Source organism: Lethenteron reissneri, chromosome 15 (assembly GCF_015708825.2).
Source record: "Lethenteron reissneri isolate LAM-NWPU_2019-01 chromosome 15, ASM1570882v1, whole genome shotgun sequence".
Taxonomy (NCBI): Eukaryota; Metazoa; Chordata; class Hyperoartia; order Petromyzontiformes; family Petromyzontidae; genus Lethenteron; species Lethenteron reissneri.
The window spans coordinates 9,267,898-9,287,967 of NC_083793.1; the positions used below are offsets into that span (position 1 = coordinate 9,267,898).

Here is a 20,070-nt window from a genome sequence, read left to right on the forward strand (position 1 = left end):
CTAGGACTCTTACGTTTCCTCTGCCACGAAGCAAAATGCTCGTTTAAAATAATTGATCAAAATTCCCAATGCACGACCCTCCTAAACACGAGCCTTGAGACTCAGTGAAGCTTTTCTGGATACAAAAAATGCCATTCCAATGATTTTAAAGAGAAATGGTCAAACAGCCTAAGACACGATCCTGTTGAAAATGAGTCGTGAGACGTAGTGAGGTTTTCATTGACAAAAAAACGATCACGTTAACTATCATGAGCGTGCTGTTTGTTAAGTTTTAAAAAGGTTGACTACGCAGCTGGAGAATCACGTGAATTCGCGAACACACTCAAGTTAGAGACAGCATATTGATCGTCCAGAAGAGTGAGTGGGTGGATGGGTTTGAGCAGGACACGTCGCGAGAAGGGATGATGGCCGGCCGTCGAGACTAACTTGGGAGTGGCAGCCAAAAGGAGGGCAGATGGACATCCACCACGGAGATACAGAGAGGAAATCAGCTCGCGTGCAGGTGCTGGACGAATCGTCGCATCGCGGGACCGTGAGAGATGACAGCAGTGGATAGAACATAGCTGATGACAATGATGACGACGACGATTGTGACTATGCATATCGGACTTGACGCAGAGTCGAGGAGCTGTAAATGATCACCGTGGAGAGTTCCCAAGCGGGGGAGCTCGTGCACTGCCAGTGATCGATCTGGGACAGCATCACAATTAATTGTTTTTTACCCTTTTATCTGGCAACAAAACTGACACCTTTTTTACAAGGAGTCATGTTAACATAGACCACAATACCAGCAGTCATAATGCAAACAAAAACCATAACTCTGATAATGTATGCACTGTCCTTGAAGTTGATTGGTCCACACCCGAGACAGCATTCCTTAGAGCCTAGTCTCACATGGTGTTGGACCAGATGACGCCAAAAAAAGGTGTCAGTTTTGTTGCCAGATAAAAGGGTAAAAAACTATTATCATATTTTTTACTGGCAAATGAGGTTCCAATGGAGCATCGCAATTGTCGTCGTCATCGTCATCATGGTGGCCATGCACGTGACCTATAATGAATGCATACATATGTTGAACTTCTTTCGCACCGTACGCACCCAACCGTGATAATCGGAGGTGCGGCGGCGGCGTCGAGTTGGAAGTTTATCCAGCGCCGTGGAGGCAGCAGCGAGGGTTGCTGAATCACACAAATGCGTGAAACTCTCTTCGCGTGGACATCGAGATATGCGATACCCTGGCTTGTCTGGGGGAGAAGGCAGTACAGCAAATGTGTACGCCACTGCTTCCATAGGGAGAGAATACAGTGCTCTCACTTCGCACGCGTGGGTTTTCTGCGGTTGCCCCGGGTTACCTCCAATGCGTAAATACTCACGAATTGACTGATAACACCTTAACATATATAGAGGACTGCAGAGCTTTCTGGGGAGGGGCGGGGGCGATGAGGGGATGTGGCGCCAGCTTGCCGCGTGGCTGCTGCTGCCATCACGCTCAGAATCAGATGAGCTTCGAAGCTTTTTAATTCCACAAATATCCAGTCGTCCATAATAGTTTTTTTTATTATTACACGCTTTTATTTAACTCACTGTTATTGTTGTCGTATCCTCAAATATTGTAACTCAATTTTAACCCACTTCCCAATGTGGTATCGACTGCAAACTTGGTATACTTATGTCATACTGATGACAATACTATATTCTATCATAAAAAATAAAAGAAAGTATTTTAAAACAATATTTTTTATATGTTATGTTTCGGCTTGGCTCTAATTGTCCACGCTCAACTGACGTTGGCTGTAAATCACCACGGCCCCTTACGTTATGGCAAGCTTCGGGGCCACTTTCTGGAGTCGTGGACTTCTGCCATTACTCGTACGGTACATTTCATGAAAGCGTTTAAAAAAAAGTTTTTTTAAATATTACTTATTTTTGGGTTAGATGGATGATAGTGGTCGCGAAAGCCTCCGTGTTCAACTACAGTATCTCTCCAGAATCGGCGAGCGGACACTGCGTGCAGCGGTGTCGGAGCCGCATCTTTACAAATCAACGTTATTGTATTTTTTTATTATTATACATTTTTTGTATCATTCGCCAAAAATCACGAGGACTCGAAGCATGCCCCGCAGGGGTTGCGAGCGAGCTCCAGACAAACTCTTGTCAAGTCGGCCTTTGTGTTCCCCAAAACCACCACGTACTTCTGGTGTACAGGTGAACGTTAGCGGGGTGTTGGGGCGGGGGGAGGTAGTGTCTGTTAATATTTTTTATTTTTTCGTTCAACAATCCGCGGTGTAATTTAATGAGATGAAGGATCGCCGGCTCCGGGTCCTTGAGTCTCAGGGCACGCTGCCTCGAACAGCTCCCATCAATCATCGGCCTTAATTATTGCAGCCCCAGCCACACCACGTACCCAAGCGCCACCACCACCGCCACCACCACCGCCACCACCTCCCGCCTCCACCACTCTGCCCTCCTCCACAGCTCCTTCCCCAACCAACCCCCCCGACTCACCCAACCTGGCCGCTCCTCTTCCTCTCCCCCCACCTCGTGTTTTATATAAACATGCCAGCGAGCGTTGTTGGCTTCATGTGTGATGGATGTATGGCCGTGCTCAAAGTGACGTCTCCTGCCGTGTGATGGCGATGGTGATGATAGGCATGATTTGTACGTCAAGGTTAGATGACACAACAGGTGTTATAGGCGTTGTGCAGATGTAACCTGACCACGTTGTGGGCAGCAAGAGGGCAGCGCTGCAAAATCGGTTGCTGTGCTGCCGGGTCTGTGCCCGAACATCTTCTGCTCCACCGCCTTCACCAACCTGCGCTCCCACTGACCCAGTGTGGTGAAGTATGGTCAAACAACTCCCACAACTCGATCGGTGCGAGGAAGCCCTCGATCTAGCAGTGGATTGACCAGACGCAACTAATGGCTGCACACGTACTTTATAAACACTTGGCTTAAACGTCTTCACAGGACAGGGGCTCGCTTAACATACGCCACGCGGAGTGACGCCGGAGTCCAACAACCTCAGCTGTGCCAACGGACGCGTTATCAATATCATCGCCCCAGTGCATTCTCGCACTCTGCATGAGCTTCGCTTATTGCTTGCGAGTTGCCAGCGTGGATCCTGTTGCTGCCGTGAACTCAGAGTCACCTTCCTCCCCAGCGACCAGGTGACCCCCACCCCCCCAGAAAATCAACGATACGGAGCAGCAGCTGCGACAGATAGGGCTCCAGTTGACGCCTGTTTTGAGCTCAACGGCCGTTGGGGACGTATGCGGCTGGTGTGCTCGCAATCGGGCTCGCGAATCGGGCTTATCGCACACTTACCTGCACCGGACACACCACACGGGAACACGGGTAGCCTGATCCCCTGATCGCTATCAACTCCCACCGACAATTCGGTAAGCGAAATGCTGGGAGGCGCTGTGTTAAAATAATAATAAAAAATATATATTGGAAGGCACCCCACCGCAAAGACCCAGCGATGATGGCGCATGTAAGCTTACAACGGGCGGATGAGCTTGCACCGCCGAGAGCCTGGGTTCGAACCCATGTTTGGGTTCGATCCCATGTTTGATCAAACAGGGGCTGTCGAGCGTAGAGAGCCGATGGTCTCAGCCCGGTCACCAATCCACTGCACAAATAAAAAACATCGCATCACATTTTGGTTCTGCAGGTAAATTGCCTAAATTCCAGCTCTGATAATTAAATCAATTTGTCGTTTTTACTGTCACGAGACAAACTTTTTTCTGGGTGGCAGAGCGGGCGTGGAAGCGCTGCCCCCTTGCTGAGTTAGGATCAGAGGTCAATCACTTGAAGAGATCTCAGAAGCAGTTCTGTGACTTCCACTTCCACGGGCCTGTTATGCAACATGAATGGCCGCGCTGCTCTGCGAGAGATCCTAGTGGACTCGTCGTCTCCCGAGGCGACGTCGGTAATAGTGGGGATGAAACTGGGGCGGACATAGTCAAGGAGAAACAAGCAGCTGTCATCTTGAGCTTTCCAGATGGAGATCGGCGATGGGACGCCAGGCTCGTGAAGCTCGTGCATCCGACTTGGGGATCACGAGCACAAAGCTACGGCGAGACCGCGCGATTGATGTGGACGTTTGCACAAACAGGAGCGTGCGATGCACCAGCGCGGGTTACACAATTAGTCAACGTTTTTATTGCTTTGGTCCAAATATTTTTGCTCATTTCGTTACATTTGAGTTTCCCCTACGACACGAAGCCAGCTTCCCTTATCCTACTTATCCGACAATCGCCCCCCCCCTTCCCAGACCCGGAAAACCTGGATCCACATTCACAAACCCACACCCCTCCCCAGAAAACGCCACCATTCAAACTCGATCGTGTTGTCCACGTTATTATTTTTCACGATGCGCTACGGTAATACATCCAACGATGTAAGGATTACTTATAACGACATCATATAACAACCGTACCGTCAATTTATTAATGGATAATTCCGAATTGCTACCACGAACGTCAGTTATTGTTATTCCAGACGTATTTTGTCAAGAAATAAAATACACATATATAAAAAGTAAAATGGACAAAAATAAATCACCATGTGACGATCATTTTAAAAAGCGGACAATTCGATTATCGTTGATCTTGTACCGTACAATGTATCACAGTATCGCCATACCGCGGCGACCACAGTATTAACATAACTTCCCTCATCAGGCTCCACAACAAATACAGTCCTAGGTTCATGTCTGTTTTTTCACATTTTAAATGTAAAAAAAAGTTGTGTTAATTTTAGTAAAAAAAATGTAAGATACAGATAAAGTTTTTTTTTTTAAAGTGAGTATAGACGAAGGGCATTTATTTTCTCTCTTGCATCGGAGGGGTCGACGTAATCTCCCCCACTATCGTTTCACATCGCTCACTCGCTCACATTGCTTACTCGTGTCACGGTCAAGGGCCGAAGGGATAGAGGGCAAGAGGACGGAGCGGATCAGCTGGTGGCACAGCGTGAGCAGTCGGACTCTCGACGAGAGACGCCGACGATCGTCGTATATGGTTATTCGTCTGTCATGCACATCGACCCTCGGTTATGAGGATGACGCTATATAGATGGATAAGACTCACCCCCCCATCCACCCCAGCGGTGATCGCGAGCACCAATTACAACTTTTCATCCCTCTCCGGGTGGACAACTGTTGCTCTCCGTACACCCGAGCTCATCCCCGCGGCCTCATCCTCCCACATCCGACAGCTGCCGCCCCCCCCCCTCATCCCCCAACCACCACCAGGCACGGTGGACAGCTCATCAGAGAGCGACCGAGGGAGACCGGCCGGCTACTCCAGAAAGTACGTGGTGGTGTGCGTCGGGAAGGGGCTGGTGGTGATGAAGACGAAGATCTTGGCCACGAAGCTCGTGACCGTGCCCTGGCGGAAGAGCTTCATCTCCGCCTCGAGCAGGAAGTCGTGCGCTCCGCCTACGACGGGCCGTCGGAGCATCACGACGCCCGTGTGCGAGTTGAGCTTGCGCGTCGCAAAGTAGCCCAGCTCGTTGCCGGACGGGATGGACAGCAGGATGCTGTCGCCCGCGAAGGCCGGCGAGGGCCCGATGCGGAAGATGTTGGCGGGCGTGCGCACGCTGTCGGGGAACGTGAGCGCGTAGTGGGTGATGCGCGCCGGAGCGTCGGCGCAGCCCAGGTAGTCGTGGCACGAGATCCGCTCGCAGCGCCTTTCGGGGTCAAGCATGGGAGGGTAGTGAGAGAACCGGTGAGCAGGAACGGCTACGTACGGTGCGAAAGAAGTTCAACGAGCATACATTCAAAATGTGCACCTCCGATTAGCACAGTTGGCTAGGTACGGTGCGAAAGAACTTTAACATACATATATACCTCGAATAGTGCTTGAATGAAAAACTAGCACCGTGTGCACTTTTCTTAATGACCAAATATCTTAACCTTTTTCCAAGCCTGTATCTGAACTTTAGGTTGCTCCGGGGGCTAAGGTGGCAGCAGAGGGCATTGCAGGAAAATACATCCATTGTTTCCCTGTACAGCAACACCTAGACTTTCGTCCACTTGACTTTCGTCGCTTCGCTCTTTCGGCCGTTTTCAACGAAAACCACATTTCACATTTCGTCCACGCGGCTTTCCTCTTTCGTCCGATTTCATCCCCAAGCTTTTCATGACGTTCACGCCACGAGCCGTGTTTTTCGTTTTTGAAAAGAAGTCGTTCAGTGAGCATCTCATATATTTGTGTTTATTCGTATATTATGAATACTTTACTTATTTCTGTGATTAAACTGTAAACAATTCATAGTTACTACAGTGATTACTTATGCAGGAATAAAAACATTTCAAGGTATCATTTTGTTTATTTATTTAGATTTTAGTTTTATTTATTTATTGTTCATTTTTATTATATTTATGTTTATTTAGGTTTCGCGCGCATGTGTCATATATTTACTGTAGCTATTTGCATGTACGTTTCTATATTTACTGTAGTTATTTGCATGGACGTTTTTCGCCGGCCAAAATAAATTTGCAAGCTGAATAACGGCTCTGCTTTGACATTCGTCCATGCTCTGGTCCCTAACCAGACGAAAGTGCAAAGTATTCCTGTACTCTGTTCAACGCATACTGCTCCCTACCTTTAATAACCCGCAACGCCCAGCATGGTCCGACGTTTTGCCAAGTAGAAAAAAAATTGACCCACGATGTACTCGATTGGAATATATACACGTAGCGATAATTATCATCAACCTGGACTGAAAACTTGGCAGCACCCTCTTGAGGACTTCCCGTGTAAACACGCGTCAATAAATAGCTCCCAACGACCCGTAAGGCGCGGGGAGGCCCTCATGCCCCAGCAGACTGACAAAAGGAGCCGCAGATCACACAGGTGTACACAACAAAGACAAAGATCCCCCGTATAGCCTTAACAGACTGTAGGGGCAAGTGCTGTTAGCGAGCACCTATGAGGTGCACACGCACACACGCACACACACGTGCGCACGTACAATCTCGGGTTCGCTCGCACACTCACGTGTCCGACGCCCTGCGGTAGTTCGGCGGGCAGTCGTAGGAGAGGCACCGGAAGCTGCCCTGGATGTTGTAGCAGGTCTGGTCGGAGGAGCAGTTGTGGCTGCCCAGCGCGCACTCGTCCACGTCTGCAGAGCGGCAAAAGCGGCAGTGAGTCCAACGTTTTTTTTTAAAACAACGGCGCTACGCCTCTCTAAATAAAATTTACGCTGAGCCGCTATCGCGTTCAAAGATTGATAGGTGAACGGGACACCCGCCCTGCAACCCGCAGACGTCTGGGAACGGGAAAGGGTTCAATGGCCCCCCCTCTCTGTCCAATTTCTATCTTTGTAGCCCGGCACCGGAGCCCTTCCGGATCTCAGTGCAACCGGTGAGGTTGCACTGAGATCACTCGGGAGGGACGTGCCGGCTGTGCCACCGGCCGACAGCAGGGCCTGTGCCACGCGCAGCCGAATTTTATCTCGGCCGATCGTTATCGTCTGCGATGTCATTCGTTCAGACTCGAGGCATTCGCCTACGTGTTAGGAGCATGACGAGGCATCGATTCGTCGATTGAAATTGAATCTCGCGCTCGCGGTGCGCTGGTCGAATCGCAAGCGTGCCAGCCGGCTACTTGATAATGAATTCGTGGACTCTTCATGCAAACGTTTCGTTCAGAGCAAATTGTGCGAGCAAAATGTGCAAGCGAGACAGGGCAATAGAAACGCAATACAAATGAGAGGGTGCAAATGACACGAGAGAAAATGGAAGTCGCGAAAACGTGAATCGTGACCATTCCTCAACATTGCTGAAGACGCGTGTCAGATTGGAAGTTGCCTAATGGGAGCGTGGGAGCACGGACCGTTCCACCATTGCGCGAGGCAGACCTGGGAATAATCAAGGCTATCATCGCAGCTTTTCGGCACTGCAGCTAAATCGCTGGTGCTTGTCCACTTGCTCCCCATTGCTCGGCGCCTGAAAGCGTTTGTCTCAGTTGTCCAGGCGTGCTGCTGCAGCTGCTGCTGCTGCTGTTGCTGCTGCTGCTGTTGCTGCTGCTGCTGTTGCTGCTGCTGCTGTGCCACCTGCCGAAGGCGAAGAAGTCGCCCGATTATGAAATCCACCGCCCCCCCCGCCCCTCTGAGTAGTTGTCGTACCTCACGCGGTTTGCTTTATTACGTTTCTTTGAAGTTTCCTGCCCAGGGGCAGGTCCCTCCATCCTCCCCTCGCCAGCATTTATTGGGCAACGCTGTCACTGAACGCAGTTTGACGTCATAGCCTCCATACCCTCAAGCATCCAGCTTGCTCTGGCTGAGAGCTAGAGATCATCATCATCGTCGTCAGCCGTGTTGAATCCATTGCTAGATGGCGGCCGCGCCCTTCCGTGTTGGTCACGTGCGCTCATTCGACTATACTTCCCCACTTTTTGGGGAATGGACGTTTGTGAAGGAAGAGAATGGGGCAGCACAGGACCGGCGGTGCAGAGAGCACCCGCCACTGACGTGATAGCCGTGGCTGGGATTCCAACTCGGGTCACAACAGAGCGTTTCGTAAATCACGGGCGGTGACGCGGTCCCTGCTTGTTGCAGAGGTTCGCGGTTCGAATCCCAGCGGCCGCCCTGGCTATCACTGCGCTGTGTAATGACCGTAACAATACGACGACACGCCGTCTGCATCGCAGTGCCCGTTCAAGATTGCCCTGATTTCATTAGCAAAAGATTGTGGACCATCGTGTGCCATCGTGTGCCGGCGTTGGTGGTCCAAATTTTGCCAAATTTGAAAATTATCCACAAATTACTCAACTGGGATTATACACAGCAGCAATAATTGCCCCCCTTATGAGTAGACTAATACCCCAGGTCACTGTTGCAAATTAGACTATCAGACATTCCTGCCCTCTGGAATTCTCACCTGGCTAATTAGCATAAACTTGGGAAGTCAACTTTAACCACTGAACCACCGCTCCACCCATGTTCACATGTTCATATTAGCCTTTCTGAACAGCGCTGAACTCAATCAGAACTCCGATGCGCATTTGTCAGTGCGCGCCTGAACTCGAGCTAGCAAAGGTGCGTCGCTCACAAACAGCTGGAAGGCAAGACCCTCACAGTGGGGCACTACAGTGGTGAGATGTTAAATACTTCGCTTGGTATACAGGAGGTCGTGGGTTCCATCCCGATCCCAACCCTGACGCCTGTATATTTGGAGTGCATATTCTCCCCCGTGATCGCATGGATTTTTCTCCGGGTTCTGCGGTTTTTCCCTCCACATTTTAAAAAATGCGTTAAGAGTATTTGGCTGCTATACTTTTCCACGTGATTAGCCACTTCGTTGAGCTGTCATTTGTGGCCAGGCCATTTCTTTAAAAGAGCAAGATGACTCAGTGAGGCTTACCTAGTAAAATAAAAAAACTGTTTAGTTTAGTAAATAGACATAGTTATTCGTTTTAGGACTCCCATCATGCTTTGCACGCTTGTGATCTGACCACCACATTGCGTGCACAATGCTTCCAGTCTTGTCTAGACCACCGACTCAAAAGAGTTTGTTTCCACAACCTGCACGTATTTTCCCAACCTCGCTGAGCTTTCTCATCATTAAACAGAGAGAGAGTGCCCGATTTGCATTTTGCGCGCAAACTATCTAGCTACGGCCACATTCCCGCGGCTGTAATATTTTTTTTCGTTTAACCGCGGACGTGCAATACTTTCCATCGCTGCGCGTCGTATGCGACAGCCACACCGGCGCATAAATCATCGCCCGTCTCGCGGCCAGGGGGGTGGGGGGGGTGGGAAGGCCAAGGACGGCGCGGGCAACGGGTGGCAACGACTTCGTGGTGTTGTGTCTGCCCACGACAGGTTTATTACGCCCTTCGCAAGGGCGCGCTGCGTCAATGGCCTTTCCAGTTCGCGGGGAATCTGGAATGCCGTGCAGATGTTGTGCCTGTTTTATCTCTTCGCTATCGCAAGCCAACACTTCCTCTGATACCATCACAATGACAGGCTCTTTGGTTTCAGGTTATAATCTCAGATTTCGCACAATGCGTTTTTTTTTTACATTTTTTTTTTTGGACATGCTCAAGACGATGGCATTTTAAATAAAACAATGCCGTTAAGCGTGCGTTTTCAGTTTTCATTTAAACGTAAGGCAAATCAGCTCGATGTGCTGCCGATAAACTAACGGCATGGGTGTTACCGTTGTGTAATGGTTGGCGCACCGGACTTGCAAGTCGGTGGTCGCCGGTTCGATTCCGTGGCGCAGTAATTGAAATAACTTGCCGCAAGTTTCTTAAATCCCCCCCTTCCTCTCTCCTCTGCCCACTCAGCAATGTTAATGAGTGTTAGGCAATCGGCAGATCCTGTGTGGTGGGGTAAACTGTGGATAATGTAACCGCTTCCACGATATCTGGCAAGCGTGGAAGAGTAGGCCAAACACACACTAGAGGCCATACAACCATCAGAAGCATGGCCACGTAATTGCAGGGCTGCACCTTCACAATTTTTTTAAAAGCTAATCGTAAGTGTCGTTTTTTCCAGCTTTTTAACGTATTATAATAATAACATTACTTTTTTTATGAAGCTTGGCACACACACGTAACTTTCTTTGTATTCGCTGCGCGGGGGTATCATTACACTGCCAGTTACAGTCAGGGCAGTAAGTGACTCGGGCTATTGACACACGAGGAGGGCTTAATAGGGCGCTTAGGCAATTTACAGCACGTTGAACAGGGGGGGGGGGCAGGGGGTGAGCTGAAGCGGGAGCCACACACGGCGCGGTGTATCATGTGGCAGGATCGCACCACGCGACGACGCTCACCTAGTCCATCACCTGCCACAACATCCTCCCTTTACCCCCTCCTCCTCCCCGCCGCCGCCGTGCCTCCACAGCCAATCTCTCAACTGGCCCTCCCCACACGCACACAACTCCCGTACAGGCACCATTATTACCACTCCTGCATCTAGCCAACACCCCCCCCTCTCTCCTCCTCATCCCCACCGTCGTTCCAGCCACTTCACCCCAACACTAATCTACCCAAGCGAGCAACCCTCATGCCCCCACGCCACTCACCCGGCTCATTCCCCCTCAACCTCCTCCCACCCCCCGCCTCTCCAGCTCCTCTCTGATGTTCACCTGTACTGTAGCTACCAGGGGTGGAAGGCAAATGACTCATTTGGGATTACAAGGGCAGCACCTCCGATTAGCACGGTTGGCTAACTTTACGGTGCGACAGAAGTTCAACATACATACATTCTTATAGCAGTCACTGCTACCACCCCCCGCTACTGCTGGACTAGTGTCCACTTGCGGGCCGTGTCCTGAGTCACCGTGTGCCGCGCAGGGACAGCTGCCACCGGGGGTGCCCTTTCGAATGCGATGTGAAGTCGCTTGTCGCGTGTGACCCGTTCTGATACGCCCAGGCATAAAACGGCGTTTGATGAACCATCACGCAAAGCACAAACCACCACGAGAACTACCGGCATTCCCACAGCGCCTTCTGGCTCGCCATCGAACAAAGACGGTCACAGCATCGCGCGCTTTCAGGCGCATTTCTGCGGCCGTCTGGAACGCTCTTCCTTCCGACATTAGGAAGCAACCGGAACTATGCACTTGTAAATCATCTCGATTGAAAACTCATTGGTTTACAACTGCTTTCTGTATTTAGTTTGTCCTTCCTCCCACACCTCCGATTAGCACGGTTGGCTATGTATGGTACGAAAGGAGTTCAACATACATACTTTGATAAAAAAAAAATCATCTTAATTTTCATGAATGATCCACTGACTTCCAGCGATTCAATTCATTCGCCCCGATTCAGGGTCAAGATTCGATTCAAGAAAAAAATATGATTTTACTTTGTTGTGAATGTAGCGGCCACCAGTAGCTGCAGGGGTCAAGTAAACCTGTTGCTGGAGTGGAGAGTGTGTGGTTGAGGGGTAGAGTGAGATGAGAGGGGAGAGGTAGGAGAGTGCATGGAGGGGTGTAAAGTGAGATGAGAGGGGAGAGGTAGGAGAGTGCATGGAGGGGTGTGAAGTGAGATTAGAGGGGAGAGATAGGAGAGTGTGTGGTGGGGTGGGGTAGAGTGAGATGAGAGGGGAGAGGTAGGAGAGTGTGTGGTGGGGGGGGGTAGAGTGAGATGAGAGGGGAGAGGGAGGAGAGTGTGTGGTGGGGGGGTAGAGTGAGATGAGAGGGGAGAGGTAGGAGAGTGTGTGGTGGGGGGGTAGAGTGAGATGAGAGGGGAGAGGTAGGAGAGTGTGTGGTGGGGGGGTAGAGTGAGATGAGAGGGGAGAGGTAGGAGAGTGTGTGGTGGGGGGGTAGAGTGAGATGAGAGGGGAGAGGTAGGAGAGTGTGTGGTGGGGGGGGTAGAGTGAGATGAGAGGGGAGAGGTAGGAGAGTGTGTGGTGGGGGGGTAGAGTGAGATGAGAGGGGAGAGGTAGGAGAGTGTGTGGTGGGGGGGTAGAGTGAGATGAGAGGGGAGAGGTAGGAGAGTGTGTGGTGGGGGGGTAGAGTGAGATGAGAGGGGAGAGGTAGGAGAGTGTGTGGTGGGGGGGGTAGAGTGAGATGAGAGGGGAGAGGTAGGAGAGTGTGTGGGGGGGGGGGGTAGAGTGAGATGAGAGGGGAGAGGTAGGAGAGTGTGTGGTGGGGGGGGTAGAGTGAGATGAGAGGGGAGAGGTAGGAGAGTGTGTGGTGGGGGGGTAGAGTGAGATGAGAGGGGAGGGGTAGGAGGGTGTGTGGTGGGGGGGTAGAGTGAGATGAGAGGGGAGAGGTAGGAGAGTGTGTGGTGGGGGGGTAGAGTGAGATGAGAGGGGAGAGGTAGGAGAGTGTGTGGTGGGGGGGTAGAGTGAGATGAGAGGGGAGAGGTAGGAGAGTGTGTGGTGGGGGGGTAGAGTGAGATGAGAGGGGAGGGGTAGGAGAGTGTGTGGTGGGGGGGTAGAGTGAGATGAGAGGGGAGAGGTAGGAGAGTGCGTGGAGGGGTGTAAAGTGAGATGAGAGGGGAGAGGTAGGAGAGTGCATGGAGGGGTGTAGAGTGAGATTAGAGGGGAGAGGTAGGAGAGTGTGTGGTGGGGGGGTAGAGTGAGATGAGAGGGGAGAGGTAGGAGAGTGTGTGGTTGAGGGGTAGAGTGAGATGAGAGGGGAGAGGTGGGAGAGTGTGTGGTGGGGGGGTAGAGTGAGATGAGAGGGGAGAGGTAGGAGAGTGTGTGGTTGAGGGGTAGAGTGAGATGGGAGGGGAGAGGTAGGAGAGTGTGTGGTTGAGGGGTAGAGTGAGATGAGAGGGGAGAGATAGGAGAGTGTGGTGGGGGATAGAATGAGATGAGAGGGGAGAGGTAGGAGAGTGTGTGGTGGGGGGGTAGAGTGAGATGAGAGGGGAGAGGTAGGAGAGTGTGTGGTTGAGGTGTAGAGTGAGATGAGAGGGGAGAGATAGGAGAGTGTGGTGGGGGATAGAATGAGATGAGAGGGGAGAGATAGGAGAGAGTGGCGGGGGGTAGAGTGAGATGAGAGGGGAGAGGTAGGAGAGTGCGTGGAGGGGAGTAGAGTGAGATGACAAGGGAGAGGTAGGCACGTGCGAGTCAATGGAGGTGCTTGCACACTGTGAGTGTGATGTAAGTTGATTTGATTGCTTTAGGAGCCAGCGGAGGAATCGGGTTATTGGGGCGACGTGGCCTCATTTCGAGGCATGTTGGGTCACACTCCATGGGCCTCCGCGTGGCAAGGCAGAGTGGCAGCGACCTCACCTCGGCAGCCTCGTCCGTTGGGAGAGTGGGTGTAGCCAGTGTCGGGGCACTCGCACTGGAAGCTGCCCTCGGTGTTCACGCAGCGGAACGCGCACAGCCCCTCCGCCTCGGGCAGCGAGCACTCGTCCACGTCTACATGGAGAGACGCCGTGCATGTTGACATCGTCATCGTCACCGTCGCCATCACCAACAGCAATAAAATCGCCTTCGTCGTAATCATTATCCTCTTAGTTTATACATGTAAATCTCAATCGTCAACACAATCGTAGTGATCGTCATCACCACCACCACCACCCCCACCGACGTAAACATTTATCAACGTCATCATCTATCAATGTCATGATCATCAACACAATGATCACAATCATCATCAGTCTAATTATCCAACATCGTAATTGATCAAGATCATTTAGTATCGTCGTCATCGTCGTCATCAATCAACACCATCATGAATCTACATTATCTTAGCCATCGCCCACATGCCATGCCGGTTTTGAGCCACAGGGATCTCTGCTAGCTCAGCACGGAGGCGTCTCCCACCTGCCTGCAGGTATTCTGGGAAACCACGATCTGATAAGTGAATAATTTACAAACCCAGAGATCATCACAATACCTCCCTGATCTCATAAACCATCACGCGAACTCCGGTCATCCTCGCAGCGAATTTTGGCGAGCCATTGAATCAGGACGGTTACCGCATCGCGCGCTTTCAGATGGCCATCTGGAACGCTCTTCCTTCCGATATTAGGAAGCCACTGGAGCTATGCACTTTTAAATCTACATTTAAAACATTTTTCCTTAGAACTGCGTTTTGTGTTTAGTTTGTTGTCCTTCCCCCGCCCGTCCGAGTAGCACGGCTGTCTAGGTGCGGTGCGAAAGAAGTTCAACGTACAGTACGTCTCTCGTGGCCCAAGCCTATCCCGTTCACGGGCCCTAACCAGACGCTGACGTTGTCGCTGCAACTGGATTGTGACACAACGTTCGTGGTAGCAGCAGATGATTCGGCAGCATTTATCATCAAAGTTGGCCAAGCATTCCAATGTGGCAGGACCCTCCTGAAAGAAGAGTCTCAAGACTCGGCGAGCCTTTTCCTGGGTACAGGAATGACAACACCATTGCTTCATCGGTGGGAGTGAATATAGATATTCCTGGAGGAACACATATTCTGGGTGGACAAACAGTACATAAAGGGTGGTCCAAAAGTCAAGATGCATAGGGTTATTCTATTAATATTTTTAAAAAAGGACAAACTTAATTCCCTTAGTGTTTATGCATGCACGAATCCAATTTTGAAATTAATTTAGGACTTTTTTTTTTTCGTACTTGAGTGCACATGAGATCAAATTGAATTTATTCCGTTCGTCTTTAGTCAATTTAGTTTAAAATTGTATATGTCACCTGAAAAGGAAGAATAAAATATATATATACATTGAATAATGAGAAAGTATTAACTTAAGGAATAAGCAATTAAATGTGCTAATACCAGTGTTAAAATAACTAAAACAACCCTATTTGTGCTGACTTTTGGACCACCCGGCATATTCTCTTGAGGCTTGGGGCACATAAATGTGCTCGGTGAGGAGTGCAGTGAGGGAGGCTGCGGTGAAGGAGGGCGCGGTGAGTGGGGGTGAGGTGGGTGGGGGTGAGGTGGGTGGGGGTTGGGTGAGGAGTGTGCGGTGAGGGGGGTGAGGTGAGGGGGGGACACGGTGAGGAGTGTGCGGTGAGGGGGGACACGGTGAGGAGGGTGAAGTGAGGGGGGGGGACACGGTGAGGAGTGTGCGGTGAGGAGGGTTCGGTGAGCGGGAACACGGTGAGGAGCGTGTGGTGAGGCGGAGGGGGGGGGGCGGCGAGGTGAGCGTGTGGTGAGGCGGGGATGGGGCCGCGGTGAGGAGAGGGCACGGCTCGCGCGCCGGCACCTTGGCACGTGGTGTGGTCGGCGGTGCTGAGCTCGTAGCCCGGCAGGCAGTAGCACTGGAAGGAGCCGTACGTGTTGCTGCACTCCTGGCCGCACAGGCCGCTGGAGCACTCGTCAATGTCTGTGACACAGCGGTGGGAGGGCAGGAGGAGGAGGACGACGTTCAACAGCGGTAAGGTCGTGGGAGTGGAACAAGAGGGCCACCTTGTGGCAAGGGAGGGAAAGAAGCGCCTGGACCCGAGATGGAAACGCGAAGGAAAACCGAACGTCGCGGCATCCCAGTGGATGCATGTGCATATTCGACGAACAAAAAGCTCTACTCGTTTCCATGAAGAGCCACGCAAAGACAGGCGTTAGCAGGCATTGCCCAGTGAACATGCAATGTCGAGACAGCATTGGGTGACATTAGAGCAACGTTGTAATTTCGTACAAGTAACCCTCTACTCACTCAGCTAACCCTCTACTCACTCAGCTAACCCTCTACTCACTCAGCTAACCCTCTACACACTCAGCTAACCCTCTACACACTCAGCTAACCCTCTACACACTCAACTAACCCTCTACTCACTCAGCTAACCCTTCACACACTCAGCTAACCCTCTACTCACTCAGCTAACCCTCTACACACTCAGCTAACCCTCTCCTCACTCAGCTAACCCTCCACACACTCAGCTAACCCTCTACTCACACAGCTAACCCTCTACTCACTCAGCTAACCCTCTACTCACTCAGCTAACCCTATACTCACTCAGCTAACCCTCTACACACTCAGCTAACCCTCCACACACTCAGCTAACCCTCCACACACTCAGCTAACCCTCCACACACTCAGCTAACCCTCTACACACTCAGCTAACCCTTTACTCACTCAGCTAACCCTCTACACACTCAGCTAACCCTTTACTCACTCAGCTAACCCTCCACTCACTCAGCTAACCCTCTACTCACTCAGCTAACCCTCTACACACTCAGCTAACCCTCTACTCACTCAGCTAACCCTCTACTCACTCAGCTAACCCTCGACACACTCAGCTAACCCTCCACACACTCAGCTAACCCTCTACACACTCAGCTAACCCTCTACTCACTCAGCTAACCCTCTACTCACTCAGCTAACCCTCTACTCACTCAGCTAACCCTCCACTCACTCAGCTAACCCTCTACACACTCAGCTAACCCTCTACACACTCAGCTAACCCTCTACTCACTCAGCTAACTCTCTACTCACTCAGCTAACCCTCCACTCACTCAGCTAACCCTCTACTCACTCAGCTAACTCTCTACACACTCAGCTAACCCTCTACTCACTCAGCTAACCCTCTACTCACTCAGCTAACCCTCTACACGCTCAGCTAACCCTCTACTCGCTCAGCTAACTCTCTACACACTCAGCTAACCCTCCACTCACTCAGCTAACCCTCTACTCACTCAGCTAACCCTCCACTCACTCAGCTAACCCTCTACTCACTCAGCTAACGCTCCACACACTCAGCTAACCCTCTACACACTCAGCTAACCCTCTACTCACTCAGCTAACCCTCGACACACTCAACTAAACCTCTACACACTCAGATAACCCTCTACTCACTCAGCTAACCCTCTACTCACTCAGCTAACCCTCCACACACTCAGCTAACCCTCCACACACTCAGCTAACCCTCTACTCACTCAGCTAACCCTCTACACACTCAGCTAACCCACTACTCACTCAGCTAACCCTCTACTCACTCAGCTAACCCTCTACTCACTCAGCTAACCCTCTACTCACTCAGCTAACCCTCTACTCACTCAGCTAACCCTCCACTCACTCAGCTAACCCTCTACACACTCAGTTAACCCTCTACTCACTCAGCTAACCCTCCACTCACTCAGCTAACCCTCTACACACTCAGTTAACCCTCCACTCACTCAGCTAACCCTCTACTCACTCAGCTAACCCTCTACACACACAGCTAACCCTCCACACACTCAGCTAACCCTCTACTCACTCAGCTAATCATCCACACACTCAGCTAACCCTCTACTCACTCAGCTAACCCTCTACTCACTCAGCTAACCCTCTACTCACTAAGCTAACCCTCTACTCACTCAGCTAACCCTCTACTCACTCAGCTAACCCTCTACTCACTCAGCTAACCCTCTACTCACTCAGCTAACCCTTCACACACTCAGCTAACCCTCTACTCACTCAGCTAACCCTCTACTCACTCAGCTAACTCTCTACACACTCAGCTAACCCTCCACTCACTGAGCTAACCCTCTACTCACTCAGCTAACCCTCTACACACTCAGCTAACTCTCTACACACTCAGCTAACCCTCCACACACTCAGCTAACCCTCTACTCACTCAGCTAACCCTCCACACACTCAGCTAACCCTCTACTCACTCAGCTAACCCTCTACTCACTCAGCTAACCCTCTACTCACTCAGCTAACCCTCTACTCACTCAGCTAACCCTCCACTCACTCAGCTAACCCTCCACACACTCAGCTAACCCTCTACTCACTCAGCTAACTCTCTACACACTCAGCTAACCCTCCACTCACTCAGCTAACCCTCTACACACTCAGCTAACCCTCTACTCACTCAGCTAACCCTCTACTCACTCAGCTAACTCTCTACTCACTCAGCTAACCCTCTACACACTCAGCTAACCCTCTACACACTCAGCTAACCCTCCACTCACTCAGCTAACCCTCTACACACTCAGCTAACCCTCTACTCACTCAGCTAACCCTCTACACACTCAGCTAACCCTCTACTCACTCAGCTAACCCTCTATTCACTCAGCTAACCCTCCACACACTCAGCTAACCCTCTACACACTCAGCTAACCCTCCACTCACTCAGCTAACCCTCTACTCACTCAGCTAACCCTCCACACACTCAGCTAACCCTCTACACACTCAGCTAACCCTCCACTCACTCAGCTAACCCTCCACTCACTCAGCTAACCCTCTACTCACTCAGCTAACCCTCTACTCACTCAGCTAACCCTCCATTCACTCAGCTAACCCTCTACTCACTCAGCTAACCCTCTACACACTCAGCTAACCCTCTACTCACTCAGCTAACCCTCTACACACTCAGCTAACCCTCTACTCACTCAACTAACCCTCTACTCACTCAGCTAACCTTCTACTCACTCAGCTAATCCTCTACACACTCAGCTAACCCTCTACTCACTCAGCTAACCCTATACTCACTCAGCTAACCCTCTACACAATCACCAACTCTGCGCGTCACCTTTTTGCTCGAGTCCACACATTTATTCTCAAAACACAAGCACCATAACACGAGATCACACACGTCGCCTAGTGCGCGCACGCACGCACGCGGGCACACACGCAACGCCACGAGGCTATCTCGTGTGTTTTCGAGTTGTATTTTTCTCCCCGCATGCTCCTTGAGCGACGCGCGGCAACGTCGGCGCTTGGAGACCACGATGTTTTCCTCAAACAACTCGTGCGGTGGATGGCCATCGCGACGGGCCCCAGCCGCCGGGTCACAACAAGGCGCGCGAGCCCGAGTCACTACGGCGGCGCGGTTTTACTCACAATGAAATGGCGAGGCTTTTAAGAGTTTAAAGACAACCGAGAAGTCGCCCACATTTAGTTTAGATATAAAGCAGCGCCGGGGCGGACTAAAAGGTCACGATGATTTACATCTAAAGGGGATTTTCTTTCACGCAAGTTGTAATGCCGCCTAGAAGCCAGCTGATAATATAATGGTGTCGCTGCGAGGGCACATTGGCCCCGCGCGTGACCTTTACCACGGCGAGAATTTTCTCGCCAAATGAGGGCATTTTTTTTTCTTCCGACAGGTGCGCACGCGATAATAAAAAAAACAACGTTTTGCTGATCTGCATTAATGTTAGAGAAAAATAAAAAAAACCTCGCCGCTGGTCTTCCGTCGTAGAAAAAAAATGTATAATGCCTTAAATTCCGTATATGTTTCACCCTGTCGCGTCACGGTCACTCAAGGCTCGTTGACCGGGCTAGAAAGTGGAAAGTGGCCTGGGGTCTCAGGGATGACAGGTCAGAAATGCTCAGAAATTGACTGAAAACATCTTGAACTAAAACAAAATCCTCCTGAAAAACAGCCCTAGGACTCAGTGTGGCAATCCTAGATAATCAAGTTATTATAATATTGCGAGGGAGACTGAGCTCGGCTTGTGTGGGCGACCAGGATAAGTATGTAAGTGATGATGCAGCGATTCATTGATCTAAGTAAATTATTACGCCGACGATTCTCGAGTAAAATAGTGCACGTAGCACGTAAGAAATTAAACGATGAGTTACAAACGAGTCGGAACAAAATGAGAAACAATATGAAAGAGAGAGTGAACATGAGACGCAATAAGTTATTCTTGGATCATATCGCGGCGCTGAATTGTGCCGATCCATCGAACTGCTGAGTGGTGAATGGTTACATACGTAGAAGGTG

The 20,070-nt window shown here is 50.9% G+C and overlaps 1 protein-coding gene across 1 annotated transcript in view; it reads right to left on the reverse strand.

Annotated features, from left to right (window-relative positions):
- Positions 1-4,837: 4,837 nt before the first annotated feature.
- FBLN2 (fibulin 2) overlaps positions 4,838-20,070 on the reverse strand; it is a 71,023-nt gene continuing 55,790 nt past the window's right edge. The window contains exons 15-18 of the mRNA XM_061551985.1: positions 15,624-15,743; positions 13,708-13,839; positions 7,008-7,131; positions 4,838-5,694 (exon numbers count right to left, since the gene is read on the reverse strand). Of these exons, the coding sequence (XP_061407969.1) occupies positions 5,304-5,694; positions 7,008-7,131; positions 13,708-13,839; positions 15,624-15,743 (767 nt within the window). The 3' untranslated portion in view covers positions 4,838-5,303. The remainder of the gene's footprint in view (positions 5,695-7,007; positions 7,132-13,707; positions 13,840-15,623; positions 15,744-20,070) is intronic.